Genomic DNA, 21352 nt, shown 5'->3' with positions numbered 1-21352 from the left:
GGTATTTGTGAAATACTTTAAATTTGTATACGAGTAACCTTTGGTTAACCGGTTAACCAATGGGTTGCATTCATCGCATATCGCATTATAAAACAGGTCGAATAGGTATTGAATCATAATTCAGGAAGTTCTCTCGGGTTTCCCACCGGGTCAGCGTGGTGTGCACCGACGTTTCGTCGGCTAACTCTGCCATCGTCTTCACTTCACCCTGAAGACGATGGCAGAGTTAGCCGTCGAAACGTCGGTGCACACCACGCTGACCCGGTGGGAAACCCGAGAGAACTTCCTGAATACAATACGCCGGGAAAAACTGAGATCCTTCATTAATCATAATTACTTGAAGGTAATCAGGTTCTCAAGAAATATGATGGATGAGATAAATAATTAAGTTGGGGGGTTATAAAATAGACCAGATAGAACATTTCACTTATTTAGTAATTATTTAAGAGGTCGAGTGAAATAGTAATGACGTTTAAAAAGGGATTGCATTAGGTGAAGAAGACTATAGTGATGGAGGAGTTGGCAGCAATTACCTTCAGGAAAGACTAGTGGAAACCCAGTGAGTATGGTGTATAGCCATGTGTGGCTCTGAAACTTGCCCATTGATGTATAGGATAGAGAGAGTAGATTGGGATGGTTTAGAAATGTGGGTGTGGAGAAGGAAGAAGAAAAGGGACTGAAAGAAACTAAGTCCTTAGAGTGGAAAGAGAAGAGAGATGGCTGATGGGATAAATTCAAAGAAGGCAGGATGAGTGAATGTGGGAGATGCATATTGAGATGCCATTGGATGCAGGTTAATACAGTAATTGGAGGAGGATATTTGGAAAGTGACGTAGAGGTCTTTATGAAGAAGGCCTTTTTGACAGCATTAATGAAGTAGACATTGTGTAGAGGTGAAGAGTGTTGTAATTGCAGGGTTCAAGGCTATTTGTGTTGGTCAGAGCCAGGAAATATACAGGAGTGCATTGGTGGTGGTAAGACCCATTGAAAATCTACCCTAGCCCTGTCGACTAAGACTGGTAATAATAATGCCTGGCTCGTAGGAGCAATATTCCAATTGAAATTAAAGCAAAAATGCATTTATACAGTTATTCACCATACTGGTATAATACATTCTCATGAAATACCAAGCGATGAATTGAAATATCATTTAAAGTACACCTTGCAGAAAATAATCGCAAATCATGGTTAACGTGTGGTTTACGAGTGACTTGTATCAATGGAACTACATCTCCCACTGGTGTGGTTGGAATAAATTGTGCAGAATTGCTGATGGGGCAGGTTACCACAATTGAAGGGCCGCCTCCTGCAAGCATTACATAAAATTATAGGGTTGCATTTTTGTGCACAAGATTGTTTGTAGCAATTTATATTTTTTTGCATGCACACATTCACGAAGTTGACATAATGCAGCCCAGTGTTTTTGTATTGAAAAAAAAGATAACTTTGTCACAAATCGCATAGCATGTCATGTGATGAGTCAGATGGTGCGGTGGCTGTCGTACTGGCTTCCCACCCAGAGGGCCCGGGTTCAAATCCTGGCGGTGTTGAATATTTTTCAGAGGTACCTCGATCCCTAATTGAGGTGCTTTGTGGAGGGCACTTTGAGTGAGAACGCCGTCCATCGGATGGGACGTTAAGCTGCGGACCCCTTGGTGCCTTTCGTTAATAGAGTAGGCTAATGTCAATGCTGGATGTCTCTCCACCCTTCATCCTTTCCCGTCCATCCCCTATGGTGCGAATGACCTCGGCTGTCGGTCGCCTCCTTCCCGTAAATACTACTACTACTTCAATTCCAGATTTGTAATACCTTCAAGGTCACTAGGGATACTGCTCTGTACAAAATGAGGGAAACAGTGAGCCGCATAATGAGCTCTTATGAATATAAAGTGGTCAAAGTTGAGAATGATAAAAGGCTGTCTTGGAATGAATATGAATATTACTTGATGAAGATGCCCCCAATCCAGTATACATGTGAAAAAGTACTAAAATGGTGATAGAGCAGTCACCATGTGATTATCTTGAGTGAGAACAGTGTGTGGGATGTGTGTATTCAGCCGTGAGGTTTTATGTCTGAGCACTTCTCAAAGTTTACTGACAGTGTGAGAGGGGATCAAGCACAGTGAAAGAGGAGTCCGCTCTTCTTGTGTATCCACTTTTGCCTGAGTGCCATTTCTATCATTTGTAACTTGGTACAAATTGTATGATGCAACATTTTTCCATCTTACATTGTATATTTATCCCTATACGTATGCAATGTATCATCAAATTGGTTTTTCCAATTGTAAATTCAACTTTTTTACTATGGGTTCACATAGGTTTTTACATACCCTGAAAAAATACAACAGTTAGTTATGGCATTTCAACCTGTTTTTATTTTGTCATAATTTCTAATGGTGGGTCATGGTAGTCAAGGGGTGGAGCATTGGACCGCTGGATGGAGGGCCCGGGTTCGGTTCCCATGCATGCCTTTCTGGGCACCCTCAGTTCCAATCAAGCTGTGTGATTTTTCGGGTACCAGATCTTTCTGGGTACCACAACCAACACAGGGAAAGGAACTGATCCCCCTGCCCAGATGTGTGAACTTCACATGCCATTGGGCTTAGTACTGGATGAACTCTACCATCACCTACTAAACCAACCTTTGGGTTGATTACTGCGTTTATGGTTTTTTTTTATTTCTAATGATCTCACCTCAATAGTTATTGGGAAATTAACATTTCTTTCTATCTATTTTTCTCTTTTATGTTATACTTCCTGTTGCCTGCTGCTCAGAACTGGTATTCTTACCAATTAACTTGCCTGCAGGTTTTGGAGTTTCTGAAATCTAGAGAAGACTTTATAACACTTCTCTTAAGACACATGGGAACCTCTGCTATAATGGATCTTATGTTCAAGCTTTTTACAAGTGTTGAGGGAGATGAAATTAAGCTCAACCTCCTAAATGTGAGTATTACTTTCTGCTTGATTACATTAATGCCATCTATTGTGAAGAGACTTAATGAATGATTGTATTGTCATCATGTTAAAAAATGTCTGTGTAGCATTTCCTCTGCTTGTAATGTTTAACTTGAAAAAAACAACCATTGGGGAATTAGGTCATACTATTAACCAAATAGTAGCTCTAAATGTACTAGTTCTAGAGAATTGATTACCTGCCAAGTTCCTATTGGCTATATATCACTTCAGTTAGCCTAAAGTGATGCAGTCCATCAAAACCTGGTCAGCAATTCAGTATTAATTAGTAAAAAAAGTTCTCTAACCATTTGGCAATTATTAGTTTCCACGGTGTTGTACTTGGCGTTTTTCAGTTGGAAGTACAGTGAATTGTTTCATTCTGGCTTATATACGCTTGGGTCTGATGCTTGTGATGCCTGGAACCCGCTTCTCTGAAGAGGCTCATTTTTTTGTAAGCAAAACAAAAGCACTCATTCCTAAGGAGTACAATGTATGTTATATTTGCCCATTGCCACTATGGTTTCTTGTGGGTGGTGTTTCATCATTCCATTCCACTGGCACCATGTCTTACTCCACTCTTGCATGAGCATAATGAATCCAATGGCTTCGTGTCATTATCTCTATCCATGCCACTATGATACCGCGGATTCATGATATCCTGCCCTAGAAATTAGTCACGTGAATGTGGGTCGTTTAGTAAGTCCTTAAAAAAATCCAAGATATGGCGCTCATAGTATCGGGAAAGGTTTGCTTTCCGTAAGCCCAATCTCTCACTGGACTGCAGTTAGAGTTTCAGCTTAGCTGCAGTCATCGCATGGTTTCATATTCATAGTTGATTGAAGTAACAAATTTATAATAAAGAAAAGATAGTAACAATTTTCTGCTAGATAAGTTCAATAGTACGACTGGTACCTTTTCTTTATTATGTTCGAATGCCACCACATCACGCCTAAAACTGTTGAATTTGTTCAACAAATTTATGTTTATATTTGTGGAAAAATAAAAAAAATGGCTTTCGTGCAGTGATCAACACCTTTTATTTAAACTGACTTAACACCGAAAGAGATGAAGGTGGAGTTGGATGAATTTCATGGCACTTCTGTTCCTGTGTTTGCAACTGTTGATCATTGGGTAAATGGGTGTAAAAGTGGCCGTGCATACGCGAATGATGAACATTGTTTGGGACATACAGTGCAAGTGGATATGAATGGATAGGACGGGGATCGAGATGGTGCAGGGGCTAATGTACCGGCTTCCCACCCTGAGGGCCCGGGTTCAAATCCCGGCGGTGTTGAATATTTTTCAGAGGTATCTCGATCCCTACTTGAGGTGCCTTGTGGAGGGCACTTTGAGTGAGTACTCCATCAGTCGGATGGAACATTAAGCTGCGGACCCCTTGGTGCCTTTCGTAAAGAGTAGGCTAATGCGGACGCCGGGTTTCTCTCCACCCTTCATCCCTTTCCTGTCCACCTCCCCTATGGCGCATATGACCTCAGCTGTTGGTCGCCTCCCCTAAATACTACTACTGGAAGGTGCACTGACCCATGTAATATGAGGACATAAGTTCCAAGGGAGGCAGGATTTTATAATTTTTGAAGCACGAGTGGCCTTTGAGATTTGTCTCCGGATGAAGAAACTGGAGCTGGTGCATTTACACCTTGGGTGGTTGCAATATGATGGTTGTGAGGGAGGGGGAAGGTGGCGGGGTTAAGTTGAGGGCCCTGTGGATTTGAGCATGCTTTGCAAGTGATGGAGGGGCATACGTTGGAAGGAGGAGAATTTGTGAATTCCTTATTTTTTTTATTTTTTATGAGATTAAGTTTCTTAAGAACATAATGTGTTTTGTGACTGTCAGGGAAATACTCTCTGTAGTCTTTGTGCAAAGTGGTGCAATCTGACGGCCATGAAGTAGACTATAGCCCCCCCGCCCACGAGCGGTGCTAGTTGCCTGAGACTCGAGCTGTGCGTATGCTGCCAGTTATGTTAGTTTCTCTTGTCCTTGTTTTAACTGTTTGTCAAAAATGGAATTAGGCAAAATCACGGAGCAACCAATCAACATCAAGTTTATGGTGAAGTGCAGTGGTAAAAGTTATCAAGAAATTACTGAAATGTTGACAGCTGTTTACGGTGATAATGCTCGGAAGAAAACAAGTGGATTAAGTGTTTTAAAGATGGCTGACAAGATGCCACGGATGATGCAAGGCTGGGATGACCTTCAACCTCCTGTGTTGCCGACAACATTGATCGTGTGCAGTCCCTCGTCCTTACTGACCATCGAAAAACTGTCCAAATGATAGCTGATGAACTGAATATAGGAAAGTCAACAGTGCACATTATTTTAACCGAACATGATGGAAGGATCCTTCACCATGACAATGCACCTGAAAATTCAGCATTGATTGTCCGCCAGTTACTGGCAAAATATTCAATCAACATTCTTGATCATTCTCCTTATTTGCCAGGTTAGGGATGGACGCGAAAGGAGGAAGGGTGGAGAGAAACCTGGCATCTGCATAAGCCTTGCCCCCTGGGACTTGGACTAAATTTTTCAAAATGAAGTTTTTATGGCCTTAGTTGGCGTATTTATTGGACAGACGTCGTATTTCCTGGCCCATTAGATCCACGGTAACTTTTCAGGGTAGTATTTGTAGTGGTAGTAGTAGTTTAATGGGAGGCGACCAACAGCTAAGGTCATTTGCACCATTAGGGATGGATGGGAGAGGAGGAAGGGTGGAGAGAAACCTGGCATCTGCATCTGAAGCCTACTCTTGTTAGAAGGCGCCAAGGGGTCTGCGGTTTAGCCTCCCATCGGACGGATGTCGTACTCACTCAAAGTGCTCTCCACAAAGCACCTCGAGTAGGGATGGGAATACCACCAAAAAAATCTGCCACCTTTGGGATTTGTACTCAGGCCCTCAATGTGGGAAGCCTGTACGTTGGCCACCGAGCCCCTGGTAGTATTTATGATAAATACTTGGATCAGACAGAAAAGAACCAAGTATTTTGATTTAACTCTGAATATGAAGAAAATTGAATTGTTTCTTTTAAAAAGTTAGCTGGCACGCACATATCAATGTTTATTCATCATAGAATTCTGGAGATTCATCATGACTGGGCCTTTAAGCTGTCTTCTTTATCTGTTCTGAAGCATAATTAATGAATTCAAGTTTACATGCAATACTGTAAGGCATTCTTCTCTCGTTTGATCCCATGAGAGGTTATGATCATTTTAACTTTTTACACAATGCTGAGTTTTTGTTATTATTTTGGTATTATCAAAATATGTATTAAAAGCAAACATTATCTGTCTTTATGACACTCTCATACTACTTAAGGTTGAATGCCTGTAGAGTTTATCGGGACAGAAACAGTGTACAAATGTATGTTTGAACAGAGGGAACATCCCCCCAGAGGCGACATCCCCGTTAGCCCCACGGGTAATATGTTTTCTACAGTACCATACGTAAGAAGACACTAAGTGCATTAGATTGTATAAATTTACAATTTGGGAATTTTTTAAGGAAATTTTTCCAAAGAAATAGTGAACAACTGTTGCTTGCTCTTGACCCAGAAGAGTGAGAGTTGCAACTTGTAATCAAGGCCATCATTTTCAATGCCTGATGTGGGGAAAAAATACATAATAGGAAGTATCCTCCCAGCGCTTGTTCTTATATTTTGAAGTTATACTCAAATACCCATGGCCCATAAGATGCAGGCTGATTTTAGAACACAGTTTGGAGTTAAGTTTGTCTAATGCGCTGGGAGGGAAAATGTAGGAGGTGGTGAAAGCTGTTACGGTCAGGGCATTTGAGTTTTGATCTATGGAATGAATTGGGCGACGGGTGTGGGCTTTTATTTACCAATTTTAAAAGCATCCCTCCTGACATTTGGCTCTCCTCCCTCCCTTCATAATCACTTCATCTTCCGACCCTCCTCACCAAACACCATGTCCCAAAATCAGACACTTTAACACCATTGAACCTCTTCCTTTGTGCTAGGAAAACGGGCGTAACTCATAGACTTTCATTTGACAGTGTTGTTTTCCCTATCTAATCCTCCATCTCCTCCCTCGCCCTATGTTGAGGGCACAGTGAAAAAATACTAAATCAATAATTCAGTTATTAAAGCCCACCAAAAAGGCTCTCCCCATAATAATGTTTATGATATTATTTTACAAATATGTTCTGGCTATCACTCAATAAGATCTATAATTTGTTAAATAACACCAATTTCAAAGTGTAATAATCATTATTGAGTACAAATCCTGGTCGAGGTGAATGCTTTTTACGCTTTGAAATTAGTGCATTTTAATAAGTACAAATATTGTATTAGTGGATGACTCTGTTAAAGTTACCACCTGAAGTTCTTTTAATTAGTCCCAGGTAAACCTTCCTAGTGTTTAAAACATTGGCTTTGACCTCATGGGCTCTGTAACAGTGAGCACAACTGTGAATGCCTGTGGCACTACGTGTGGTAATTCATCATAACATGCTGTTCCTAAAAGCCTCTAAAATTTCCCAATGTAAGAGGACACCTCAGTAGATCAACTGGCTACAGCACTGAACTGGACATAAAGGATCCCGGTTCAAATCCTGGTCAAGGCAAATGATCTTTGCCCTATGACAGTGGTGCATATTAATCCATTTTAGCAGTGCCTCTGTCAGGGTGACTGTTGTGGCATCTCCCTCAGTTCTTTGAGCTGACCTAAAATGTCCTTTTCCCATTCTTGCTGGTAAGGAGATCAGGTCAGGAGCATCAGTCATGTTGATTAGGTATTCTGATAAGCACTCGAATGATCCAGAGCAAATGAAGAGCATCATTACTGCAACGTTTGCATCTGATAAGGGATTCCTGTGTGTAACTAATCTGGAGAAGGTGTCTCAACTGAGGAAAACATAGGCGTGGTTATGTCTGTCTGGTGTGTCTCATTGGGAATAATCCAAACTATTGTTTCCTCTCTTTCAGTGGTTGAATGGTCAGCAGGTCATCCAGCGCTTGGTGGCTCTATTTCATCCATCTATTGATTCTGAGAGGCATTCAAACACAGCACATCTTTTGTGTAATATAATCTCAAAATTCCGGGACAATGTCTCTCAGGCTGATAGCTACGTAAGGCTGTCACCACCTCCTTCAATGAATATCATCCTGAATGTCATTGAATCGTAAGTTGCACCATTTTTTGCTTGTATTTTTTTGTATTTTTATTGCTATTTCCTCTGCCTTTGTTATTTTAGCATTAATTATACTCAGAATCCAATTTCTAAGGAACAATTAATTATTGTAATGGTTTTACCCAGGGAGTTAAAAGGAAAAGATGGTTGACTGTGATGTTGTTGCCAATGCCCGTGTGAGCAATTGAGCTGTGCTAAGTAATGCTTGCAGCACCTCTGTTCAGTGCAGTAATACGAAGGAGGTTCAATGAGTACCCGTGTTAGATGTGAAGAAACCATTTTTTCATAAACATTTTCTTTATTTTTCAACATAGTCCCCTTTCAGAAAGATACACTTCTCCCAACGTTCCGGCCATTTTTTAACCCCTCCAAAAAATAGGATTTGTTGAACTCTCCAAAATACGCCTCTGTCTCGGCGATAACTTCCTTGTTTCAGCTAAATATTTTTCTTGCGAGCCATTTCTTCATGTTAGGGAATAAGAAAAAGTCGCTGGGAGCCAGATCGGGTGAATACGGGGGGTGCGGCAGCAATCCATAACACAGTTGATGAAGTTGACAGCCGGATCAGCTTGTTGTCCACCGTGAGCAATCGCGGCACCCATCGGGCCGACAATTTTTTCATCGCCAACTTATCATGTAAAATATTAATTGCCGTTCCGGTCGACACACCCACGGCCTCTGCTACTTCGCACACTTTCATTCGTTGATCAGCTAGAATCATGGCGTGGACCTTTTGAATGATTTCCTCGGTAACCACGCCTGCCGGGCATCCTGGTCGCTCCCCATCAAAAACAGATGTTCGCCCACGTTTAAATTCGTTGAAATAATATCTAACTGTGGTCATAGATGGCGAAGTGTCCCCATAAACAGCATCCAACTTTGCTTTTATCTCCTCGCATTTCTTCCAATCCAAAAACAGAAAGCGAATTACCGAACGATACTGCCCTTTTTCCATCTCAGCGAAAATCACGAAACACGTCTTACACTCGAATGGCTGCCAAATCCAAACTAACCTTCCATAATCAGTCTGAAATTTGTTTCACCATCATTTGATAGATGGCAGCACACGATGATAACACAAACTTCTCTCAGGAACGCCATTTGTCGTCAAACGCGGGTACTTATTGAACCGCCCTCGTATATATGAGAACGAGGGAAAATAATTTGTTGGCATTTAATGAACACACACACACACTGAAATCATTGGGACTTAGATATTTTGAAAAATATTTTTAAAAAATAGCAGCATGTTTTAAAATTTACTCTTAACTGAATCAAAAGGCACCATTCTGTCAGGTTTGTTACTGGCACATACTATATACAATGGCAAGAAATGTTGTCATAATGAAATATTTTATTCTAAAGCATGCTGAATCTATTATAATTATATAATAATTGATGAAATTAAGCTGTCATTGCTCATTAGTGGTGATTTCTGTTGTGTTAATCATAAGGTTTGAAGGTAAGCAAACATGAATGCTCTGTGAGATATCTGTCCAAAAGTGGAGTAGTGATATTTATTGGCTTTTAAGAGAACTATCCAAATGTTAATGACTTCCTATAAACTGCCATACACACACATTTGCATTTCCTCCCCTTTTAATGTTTAGTTCTGGAATAGGGGTTGTAGCAATGCAATGAGTTATGCATCTTAGGAATGTTAACATTCCTAAGATGGTGCAAGATATATGCCGATAACTATTGGAGTGATGTTCATTGAATGACCCTCGTATTTCCTCTAAGCTTAAGCCCTCTAGCCACCCACACAGTACTTAAGAATTCAGTATTAGTGCAAAGTTCACCCTGTTACCAACAAAATTGACCTATATTTGGGATGCTACCTGTCCATTCATGCCTCTTTTAATTTCCTAGCTAGTGGTATGCATCTGCACTCCATAATAAATATAAGAAACATGAATAATCTTAACATTACATTAGCCTTCATCATACTTTAATATTAGTTCACAACACCATGAAATACTTTGTCACTAACTGTTTGATTAATATGGACAGACCTTCAGGTTAAAAAAGGTCGTATTTGACCAAAAGGTTTATCTTCCCTTATGGTATTTTTGGAATCTAAATATCTGGGTACAAAATACATCCTTTGGTCATACTTGGTTATTATGCTTCAGTACCCATTTTTTGAGAAAGCCCAAAAAGGCGTGCCCAAAGCTCTTCAACAGCACTCAGCAGGATTTAGTGCAGACTTGCATTGATTTCTATTTCAGTGCCTCCTGCAGAGCAGCCTAAATATGTGACATATTTTGCGAAAAACAAACCACAGCGTTATCTAAGTGAGCCCTCCTTATCTCTACACTCCCTAGGTGTGGCTAGTTCCTAAATCAGGCTAGGTTGCCTTTACAATCCTTGTTTAAAATGGACAGAGTTGAAGTTATTTTTAGGAGAGTTTCCCAAGAAATTATTGTGGGTTAAATTTTTGGTCTTATATTTTATTGTTCCTCAATTAAAAATAAAGTGTTATGTGACATGAGATGTGGGCATAAACATTGTGTAAGAATAAATAGACTTGTCTGAACGTAGTTAATATGTTCCAGACCCCAAACTGTGGCATCCCTCCTTGAATTGATGCTGTCGGAAGGGCCAGATGGAGAGAAAAGTGAAAGCTCCATTGTTGGAGGCATACTTGTACTTCTAGAAATTTTGGACTACAATCCCAACAGGTGGTGTTTTCTTTTAATTAATTTCCTTCTATTTTATTGAATATGTTGTGACAAAACCAGTATGTTTTTATGAAGAATGTGACAATGAAATTGTTTTCTTTCCTTGATTTTTCCTGCGTTCAGTCGAGAGAGTAGTTATGGTGGTTGTGGAGTTGGTCAGGGTAATCGTGAGGGAGAAAATTTAGCAGCTGTGGAAGAGCACAAGAAAGTAGTGGCTGAAATTGTAAAGGCCATGATACCATTCCTGCCCCGCATTCATTCTCTTCTGCTGGAACCCCCACCGGTGAGTCAGCTTTCTATTATTTGGTATAATTATCCTCAAATCAATTTACTCTTGTGTATGGAGATTGACAACCTTGCCAATTGCCAACCAGGAATGCTGCTATGCTCCCTCTTCACGGCCTGTTGTAACGCTTCCACCGATTCATGGTGATGTCCTTTCAGCACAAATTCTAGGCGGGGAAGAGGAAGAAGTCTGGTGATGGGGCATCGCCTATAAAATTTGTATCTGCACTCACATGGCAGAGGATCTCTCGGCAGATTCGCGTGCTAGTTTCCTTTTGTTCTTCAGAGAGCACTCAATTTCGCACATTCCCTTCTCATGCCCATGTTTTCAGTCACAAGTCGATGCAAATCACTTATATGGATGCCAAGGTCATCAGAAACCATGCCAACACTTAATCTGCCATCCCTGCCCACGAAAGCCTTCACTCTTGCAACAATGTCGTCACTTTTTGAGGTCTAAGCGCATCCTGAATGTTTGAAATCTTTAACATCTTCTCTGCCCTCCCGAAACAACTTTACCCTCTCAAAAGCACCCGTTCTACCCATGGCGTTATCACCATTAGCTGCCTTAAGCATGCCATGAGTCTCTTTCCTGGTTTTGCCCAGTTTCAGGCAAAATATGGTGGTGTATACTGTGCCAATAACAGTTCATGATGGAGCATAACAAGGTGACATTGTAGAGGTTTCGCAAATGAATAATCCATACTCTGCAAAGGCTGGGGGCCAACTGCCACAGTCCTCGGACCCTGCCAAAGAAACCTCCACCCATCTATCCGTGTATCTGGGAAACAATAAGTTCCACTACCTTTGAGGGAGACCTTGTATTAACATACTAAATAGATTCTTTTGCTTGTGTAATTAGGAAGGGAGAATAAACTTATTTGAAAATTTTGTGAAGTCATTTTACTTACAAGGCATGTACAAAAAGTAAGGGCTGTATATATATATAAAAAGTATATTCGTTTTAAGAAGTTTTCACCAGTGGTTTTAGTTCCCTACCACCCTGCTTCACTGTTATACACAGGTTTCACTGTTCTTTTCTGAGCACTTTCCTTAACGTTGCACCAGCTTCTTTAAACCCTCAGCATAGAAGTTTGTCACCTGGGGTTTGAATCAGTGGACAATGAGCTCCTTTTCACCTAAAAACCATTGTCTACCCTGCCACTGTTTCGAGTGCAACGATAGAAAATAGTTGCTGTATGCCCACCTGCATTTGTGTCTGTAGTAGTGCATCTAACAAGGAGAAACTTATCGGTCAGAGCACTAATTGCCAATCGTCGTTCAGATCATTCTTCTTTTCCTTCTTGTCGAGCGATTCCATTGGTCCAGATGCTGGGCCCGCCTCTACGCTTTTCATCATGTGCATTTTTGTAGATGACGTCTTTGAATCCTCGACACCCTTCAATTTCAACCTTTCCCTCACTCATCACTGTGGGTCTACGTACTGAGCACAACTCCGTGGACTGGGGTGGCTGATGACACTTCTGCGCTCAAAAATCAAATCACGGCATGCACTTTGCAACTGGTGGGAGCAGCAATTTTTCACGAGGGTTGTTGTCTGCATCCACAGATGGGCCGGCGCCCACTGAATCAAAGCAATAACTTCAATGGTTTCAGAGAAACAATCAATAGATGGTGCTAAGTGGATGCAATAGTGTTCTGAAACACCAATATTTAAATATAAGGAACTTCTCTTTGATAATGCCTCATATATTTGAGAAAAATAGAGGTGCCAATATTGCTTCTAGCGAAAGAAACCTTGCAATATGTTCACAGTTCAGAGAGACTCAGGGAAACAAACTTCTCAAGATGCATCCAGAAGGAGAATCAACTCATAATCCAGAAATGAACCAGGTTCATTGTTAATGGGATGACTCCACATTTTTATTGTTACAACTATTATTATATATGACAATTGAGGAGGACTTCTTATGTGTGTGTTCATCCATCCTTGAATGTTTGAATGCCAATGAAATAAGAGCCCCTTTCAACGGACTTACGTGGCAATTGACTTGAGTGAGAAGGAACCTCGGATGAAATTGCTAGCCCCTTGCTCGAGTTTGGGCGCATACATTTGAAACATCACTTATTTTTGTTGCTTGGTTATCTTCCAAGTGTACCCCCACCTGTTTGTTTGTTGTAGGATGTAGTTTTCTGATGATGTGAGATGAGTATTCATGAATGCATTTGCTTGGTCTTGCAGAAGGGACCCGTCAGGACAACTGCGGAAGTGCTCACCGTTCCTTTGGGATCCACCCGCTTGCACGTGGCCAAGTTGATATGTGCGCTAATATCGGTGCATTCGCCTGAAGTCAATGTTTGCCTCATGAAACTCAACACCATTAATGTACTCCTTGTAAGTATTGAGGTTTCAAATGCGGATTTTATATAAAGCTGATTACTGTAGAGTACATGAAACCCACAGTACATAAATGGTATTTATTTTTTCACCCATTGTGGTGTAGACATTGAGTTCAATTCATTATTGCATTGAGGAAAATAACAAGAGAATTTTTAAATCAATTTTGCATGTATTATTAGTATATCCTCGGACTTGATTGGGAGATATAATGTTTTCATAAAATTAGTGGAGGGTCCAATCCTGGTGGATCTCTTATCTGCAGACCATGAACGTCATGGCTTGCATTTATATCTTTATGAAAAGTGGATATATTTCACCTGACAGCAAACTAATAAATTTCTCTAGTGATGATCCCCATGTCTTGATCCTTACGGTTGCATTCCTCTAAAAGGTGGCACACATGAATCAAAAGAAATATTTAATATGTAACGCCTTCCTCAAACAAGTTCCAAGACTGGGATGAAGTGACCCAGGTGCTGGGAAACGTAAATATGGCGAGTTACCAAGTGACACGGGTGGAAAGAGACAATGTTGGGAAAGTGGAGTGATTTAACCTCTTTTATTGGGGACCCAATGTGCTGGAACATTTAGAAGCCTTTTAAAAGGGTTTTAAAACTGAAAATGGCACTTAAACTGAAAGCACCTTCTATTTTTAGTTTTTTTGACAGCCTCGGCATAAAATATAAGACGTGAAATGAAGCAAAATGCCCTTGTATGTGCCTTAATCTATCTGCTTTGCGGGCATTCTGTGTGCCATGTAAAAATATAAATAAATACTACTCTTCCTCCTCCTATGCAGTCCTATAGGTTTGAGCCCCATGAAGTAATTTCTCCCTGGAAATCCAAAAAGTTCCAGCATTTTGTTAGCAGATGCCCAAGGTCTTCAAATAAAAGCAAGCAAATGATTAATATAATATATTATGCATGCCAGAGGGAAATTCCTGTTTCGACATCAGTTGGAAGCCTGTGGATGACATCCCAATCATGTTACAATACTTTTAAATCTCCAACTTTGGAGGAAAAGATCTCAAAACTGGGAGTTCCACCTTCGAAACAGTTCACACATGCATGTAGAGACATCCTTTCAAGTGTTGAATTAAAGATAGTGTATAACTGTATCTTCAATGGCAAATTCATTATAAATGGAAGGTTTTTATGAAAAGTATTGCTAACAAATTTTTCCCAGCGTGTGTGTGAAGTGCAGAATTCAGACTTCATTCGGTTTTGTGTGCACATGATGGCTGATCGTATATTGGCATCGATATAAAGATGGCAGTGCACACCATTATCAATGAAAATTTGGCGATGCTAAAGATCTGGAAGGTCTTGACGGACGATCAAGAGTAGAGTCGAGTGTCCGCAAAGGCCTTCTGTAACGGCATCCCAACCCCCGTACAATCCTGGCTTGGCACCAGCAGACCATTTCCTATTTCCATAAGTGAAATCTGCCATCCCTCAAAGGACACCTCCATGGAACCCTGGTACCCGTCTAAGAAGCTTGTACGTTTACCCTCGAGGAACTTCCATTTACCAGGGAACCTTGAAGTTGTGGAAAAGCCACTGGCAAGTGTGTCGACACTCACTCAAGGGATGGACTTGGAAGAATTTTGAGGCATTGGAGCAATATCTGAATAAAATCTTTTTTCTTTAACTTTTCCCGATACTATTCATACAAACCATGTCTATCTTCAGCGATGAATCCAAAGATTGTCTATATTATTATTTTTAACTCAGTCAAACTCTGATGAGACTTAAGTATATAACCTTGGTTTGTAATGCATGAGGGGCAGTCAAATGAAAAGAACACCCGCCATAACACACAGTCCACACAAGAGGTGGCAACACAACAGCGGTGGCAGTATTGATCGATACTGCCACCACTATGGCAGGAGAACTGCATAGTGACAATTCACAGGTGCACACACCATTGTTGGTGCGCAGGCTGGTGTCTAGTGTGTTCATCCAGCTGTAGAGATGGAGGCAAGCAGAGCGGAAAGGTGTGGCTTGTCTTCTGGTGGCTGAGGGTGCTGGAGAATGCAAAGTTCATCATCGCCTGTCTGCTGTGTGTGGTGAAGACTGCAGGTCTCTGACGAGTCCCACAGGACATTCCAAGAAGGGTGCTCGTCACCGCAGGGCAATGGGTGCCCGGTTGAGCGTCGGTTTCATTCGGACGAGGAAGTGCAAGTGTGGCTGTGGATCCGTCAGCCACTTACCTCCTGCCACAAAACTCGAATTGATCATCTCGTTCCCCAATGGGGTAAATGCATCAACGCTTTGGATGAAAAACCATTCCACCATCACGTGTTGTTGTGGGTGTTTGGCTTTCATTTGACTGCCCCTAATATTTTTGAGGGAAGAACCAGGTGCAAGGGTCGCAAAAAGGAATACTCCCTCTACTTTCCTGCCATCAAAGATGACCCATTGCAGGGATAGGTGAAGAAGCGTGGCTCATGAGAGAATCCCGTGCAAAATGTGGTGCGCCATAGAGGTCAGTGGAGGATTAACACAGGCCATAATTATCATCCCTAAAGTTGGTTCCCTAGGTTAAGGGTAGAGGTCAATCGGTACTAATACCTGTAGACCTGTGCCTAATGCCAGTGGTGGTTTCCCAGGGAGATATGGTGCTTGAAAATTCCACCCAACACAATACCCACTGGACTGGTGCACAAAAAGGGGTGGTGCCATTCAACCAGCCTTCACCATTGAATGAAGCCTAACATTCTGGTGATGAGGTTGTAGTGTGCCAGACTATGGTTGCTAGGGTCACCCACTAAGCATCCACTTCTTCATTTGCTATTTTTTTTAGTTAAATTTTTGTTTTATTTGTAGTTAACCTTGTGGTTTAAAGTTTCATTTTTAGTATTATTCTAATTTTCTCTTTGGGGATGGAAAAGTAAAATATCACTGGTGGATGGCATGTTTTTTAATGTTATTTTGTTTTTTTGATTTCTCTCCAAGTTTGTAAATTATTAGGATCAGTATTCTCAATGATTTGAAATGGCGAGGTGTTCATCTCGGAAAATTCGGGGGCAGGTGATCCTTGGTGATGGCCAGTTGAAATTCCAGCCTTGGAGAGCACAGGCGCACACCAAATGCAAAGAACCAACAGTCTGCTTTGGTTTATACTCTGGCGAATATTGCATAATATTATAATGTTAAGCATCCATTGAAAGTGAAAGTCAATAAACGGGTAAAAGAGACAGAATAAATATAAGGGATAATTAAATTCAAGCTTGGAAAGAAGAAGAAAAACAAATACAATAGCCAGCAGTGATGAAGTGGAAGGTTGATATTACGAGTGTGCTCATGGTTCCTATGCAATTAATTGCTATGTCAAACCGTAGTTATTATCACCAACGATTTAATGCTCTCATATTGGCTTATTCTTATGGCTTTTCAAGTTACTAGGGCTATTAAGGTAGGCATTTGGTGAAACTCTATTTAATTTATCATGCACTTTGGTGACTTAACACTTTATTCATAGCCTTCAATTGCAATTTGGTGTTGAAGTGTATAAAATGTTTTGGCAGTCGACTTCAGTGGTCACACTAGAGTGTTGTCGTGAACATGGAATGTCATTGGCTTGAGGTGATACGGATTGCATCTTGGAATGGCTTGATAATGTAAAGACTGAAAATTTTTAATACTTGTCTTCTTAGCTTTCATTTTGAAGTTTAAATTTTTTTAACAATATATGATATTATTTCATATTTTCATTGCACAATCACCAGCTATCTACGTTTGTAAACAGTACATAAAGAATAATAATACTCAAAAAACTTTGACTAACTTGCGAGCAAATCACCGAACTATTAAGTTTTCTCTAGAAAATTAGCAAGCACTAGTAATGTTTCAATCACTCAGACCCTGTCCATTGCCAGAAATGTTAAAGTATTACTTTAACATTTCTGGCAATAACAGCAAGTACCTCGCCTTTCCGTTGGAAAAGTGAGGTACTTGCTGATTGTCTGCTGATGCGGATAAATAGATCATATGCGCAAACATTGAAATTCACCTTTACTTCCATTTTGCTGTTAATTTCTGTGGAGTGGAAATTTTAATATGAATGCAAATGGCGAAGGCAGAGTGTTTTTATTTTACCAATTGAACTGATCATCCTCATTCACCACCTCATGGTAGCACATTATCCAATCTGTTTTGGCAGGAAAGAGGTTTGATAACAGTTTGTTTCGTTTCCATTATATGATCTATTTTGATGATATCTACTCAGTTTGGCCATAATTCGATGCCCACTTCTTTTGCTGTTTATGAGAAACACCTTTTACAGCTGCAGAATCCTGCATTGTGGAACGATGGAAAAGGTCAGATTCTGTGGTGTCGAGAATTTTCATTCAAATCTTTTTATTAGCAATTATAGGTCCAGTACAGGCTGACTGAAATACTGTCCTGTAGAAATCTAGTGAACCACAAAAAGCGCATTCACCCACATCTTACAAATGGGTCATCTCAGACAGTTGTAAATATGTGCACTTGTCCATGAAATGAAGATGCAACTACATGGTATCAGTGTGAGTGTAGACTGTGAATCACCTGTAATATTGAATCACTGTAGTGGCTGTCATGCATTGCCACTAATATTACAAATTTAGTTTGCATGTAAATTGTGGGGGAGATCAAGATGGTGTGGGGGCTAACGTACTGGCTTCCCACCCAGAGGGCCCGGGTTCAAATCCCGGCGGTGTTGAATATTTTTCAGAGGTACCTCGATCCCTAATTGAGGTGCTTTGTGGAGGGCACTTTGAGGGAGTACACCGTCTGTCGGATGGGACGTTAAGCTGCAGACCCCTTGGTGCCTTTTGTAAAGAGTAGGCTAATGAGGACGCCGGGTTTCTCTCCTCCCTTCATCCTTTCCTGTCCATCCCCTATGGCGCAAATGACCTCAGCTGTCAGTCGCCTCCCCTAAATACTACTACTACTAAATTGTGGGGCAATAAAGTCTTGCTCAGGGATTGCATTTAATGCTTCCAGAGGTGGTTTAATCAACATGGAATAATCCTAGAGCAAAGCTCTCTTGGAATTATTATACCTGTTTGGTGCCAGTGTCAGTATTGTACCCTTTGAAATTTTTTCCTTTTGCTGTCGAGGTTGTATCTGTATTAACTGCCATCTATATTTATGCTAATTTGATTTAATTTTTTATTTATATACTTCTTGCAGTTCTATTTCCTATTTTTTTTCATTTTAATTTCTTTGAGCCGCTTTCATAAGGAGTTGAGGTAAATTGTTCGGCAATTTTTTTCCAGGACTTATTTTTCAAATACAGCTGGAATAACTTCCTTCACACCCAAGTGGAGCAGGCGATATCTCTGGCGTTAGACATTCCAAAGAGTGAGATGGATAAAGAGAGCAGAAGGACGCCTGAAGCTGGTGACTGGAATAGCGAGTTGAGGCCCACGGAGTTGGCTGATTCGGAAGCATCTCCCCTTCGCAGTGACACCGAATCAAATGTTTTGCCTCCTGTAGATGAAGACATGCATCAGGGCAGTGAAGCCAAGAATCAGGAGCTCTGTGGAGATGCAGATCATGCCAAAGGAGTTACAGTGGAAGGACAGAGCTTAGTTCAACATGTAAGTTGTGTCGGATGTTTTACCTCTTAAATCATATGATGAGCACCTCTTTGTACCCCAAGGAACTTATTACATTTGTGTTAACTTCTCGGTGGACTAATTAAATGTTAGATTTTGAATAACTTTGGGCGAATATACATGGATCGTTCAGTTAGTCATGGTGTACTAGATGGCACTCATGGCATCAAAAAGGTTTGCTTTGAGTGAGCCTCATCTCTCACTGGACTGCTCTTAATGTTTCAATTATAACCATCTCATAGTTTCATTTCCATGCTCAGTTGAAGCCACAAATTTTAGTCTATTTAGGAAAATGGAAAAAAATGAGTTTCATGCAGTGAATAAACCTATTTAAAAGGCTTTAATGAAGGATCTCAGGTTTTCCCGGCGTATGGTATTCAAGAAGTTCTCTCGGGTTTCCCACCGGGTCAGGTTGCAGTACACCGACGTTTCGAAGGCTGACTCTGCCATCGTCTTCAGGGTTCACTTCACCCTGAAGACGATGGCAGAGTCAGCCTTCGAAACGTCGGTGTACTGCAACCTGACCCGGTGGGAAACCCGAGAGAACTTCTTGAAAAAGGCTTTAATGTCACTAAAAGCAGAGTTGAGTTAAGTTCATAGCATATCAGCTTCTGTGCTTGTGTCTGTTTTTCATTTGGGTAAATGAGTTTAAACATGGCCGTACACTTGAGGAATGATGACTGTGAATATGCTAACTGGCATATCACAAGGTGTTGTCAATTTTGCACAAGAAGTTGGGTGTGAAAAAATATGTGTAAGGTTAGTGCCGTGTTTGCTCTCAGTGGATAATAAATGTAGTCATGTGATTTATTTGGAGGCTGGTTTGGTAATTTTCCAACGGTCTTGACAACGGTCTGCATTGATGCCTCACTGGGTATGAAACGTTGATGCACAACTGTGCTTAAGAGACAAAGCGAAAGTCAAGAAAGTGGGTTTTTAAAGGCAATCTGGCTTCGAAGAAGACAAAGATGGTGAAATCAGCCAACTAGGTGATGGCCATGGGTTTTTGGGATGAACGCAAAACCATTCGCTTCAGTTACTTGTGAAAGGGAAAAATGATAAATGGAGAATTGTATGCATAATAATTGCACTGGTTGAGGGAAGAAATCATGTGAAAAATCCTCATTTGGCGAGGAAAAAAATTTCTTCCATCTTTCACCCATTTGGCATGTAAATAGTTTTCAATCTACCTCAAATATTAGTCATTTGCATAACACCTGTTTTCTGTGAAACAAGGACTTTATCATAAAGGACTGTGAAGTTAACAGTTGTTCCAAAGAAACTGCGGGAGATGCCGCAACAGTAACTTTTAACGGAGTCATCCGCTAATGTGTATTTCAATGCAACAATTTCAATTTCAATGCATCAATTTTTCTTTGGAATTTGTCAAAGTAAAACACCATAAGTGTTTAAAAGTTGGCTTTAACCTCGTGGACTGTGGTGCCTCGCGCACGACTACGAATGTCTATGACATTGTATGTACGGTATTTCGTCACAACATCTTGTTCCTTTAAAAGCCACAAAATTTCAGAGTTTAAGAGGACGCCTTGGTAGCTTAAGTACTCAACCGGTAAAGCACTCGACCGGATATTGAGGGATCTGGGTTCGAATCCCAGTCAAGGCGAATGATTTTTACACTCTGAAATTGTTAACACTTGTTATTATTTATGGATGTGGGAATGTTTCTGGAGATGCATTATTAAACATCAAAATCCCTTGCCTTTGGAGAATTGTATCACAGAATCGGGGAGGAAGCAAGTCCCTTATGGTGAGATTCGAAGCAAGCAAATTAAACTGAGAATGTGAAAAGTGAATATGTTGAAGTTAATCCTACTTGCAAATGAGTGAAATGTGTTAAATTGTAATTAAAAGATAAACAGTTGTGACTCTGCTGCTATTAAATTTAATGAATATACACTGCGTAAAGTGATACGGTGTTAGAGTTATCTTGTGTTAAATAAAAGATGTACAAACACTAATGATTGAAAATTGCTCTTTTCAGATATTTTCTCAGTGTAACATTGTCCAGAGGATACTAAATGCCTGGGAGGAAAATAAAGAGGAGCTGTGAGTATGGCTCACCATTTTTGTTCACATCCATTATTTAGTTTAAAAGTAGATAATCAATTGCTTTCAACATGCTTCATAAACGTAATTTATTATTAGGATCTTTGATCATATCAATTGTGTTGTTAAAGGGACAGCATTTCCTTTCTTAATCCGGTATGCCCCTGAATATATATATGTGGGGGGGGGGGGGGGCTGAATTATGAAATTGAAGTCAAT

At 40.5% G+C, this 21352-nt stretch overlaps 1 protein-coding gene across 3 annotated transcripts in view; it reads left to right on the top strand.

Annotated features, from left to right (window-relative positions):
* The window catches only part of fmt (phosphatase 6 regulatory subunit 1-like protein fmt), a 79919-nt gene that overhangs the window by 9083 nt on the left and 49484 nt on the right, over positions 1-21352 (top strand). For all 3 annotated transcript variants that reach the window (XM_071586867.1, XM_071586866.1, XM_071586865.1), the window contains exons 5-11: positions 2776-2946; positions 7924-8120; positions 10688-10813; positions 10937-11096; positions 13302-13454; positions 18725-19048; positions 21069-21133. In XM_071586867.1, the coding sequence (XP_071442968.1) occupies positions 2776-2946; positions 7924-8120; positions 10688-10813; positions 10937-11096; positions 13302-13454; positions 18725-19048; positions 21069-21133 (1196 nt within the window). The remainder of the gene's footprint in view (positions 1-2775; positions 2947-7923; positions 8121-10687; positions 10814-10936; positions 11097-13301; positions 13455-18724; positions 19049-21068; positions 21134-21352) is intronic.

Source organism: Hetaerina americana, unplaced genomic scaffold (assembly GCF_022747635.1).
Source record: "Hetaerina americana unplaced genomic scaffold, ioHetAmer1.1.p SCAF_27, whole genome shotgun sequence".
NCBI lineage: Eukaryota > Metazoa > Arthropoda > Insecta > Odonata > Calopterygidae > Hetaerina > Hetaerina americana.
Note: the sequence above shows the minus strand (reverse complement) of the source record. Positions and strands in the feature narration are given on the sequence as shown.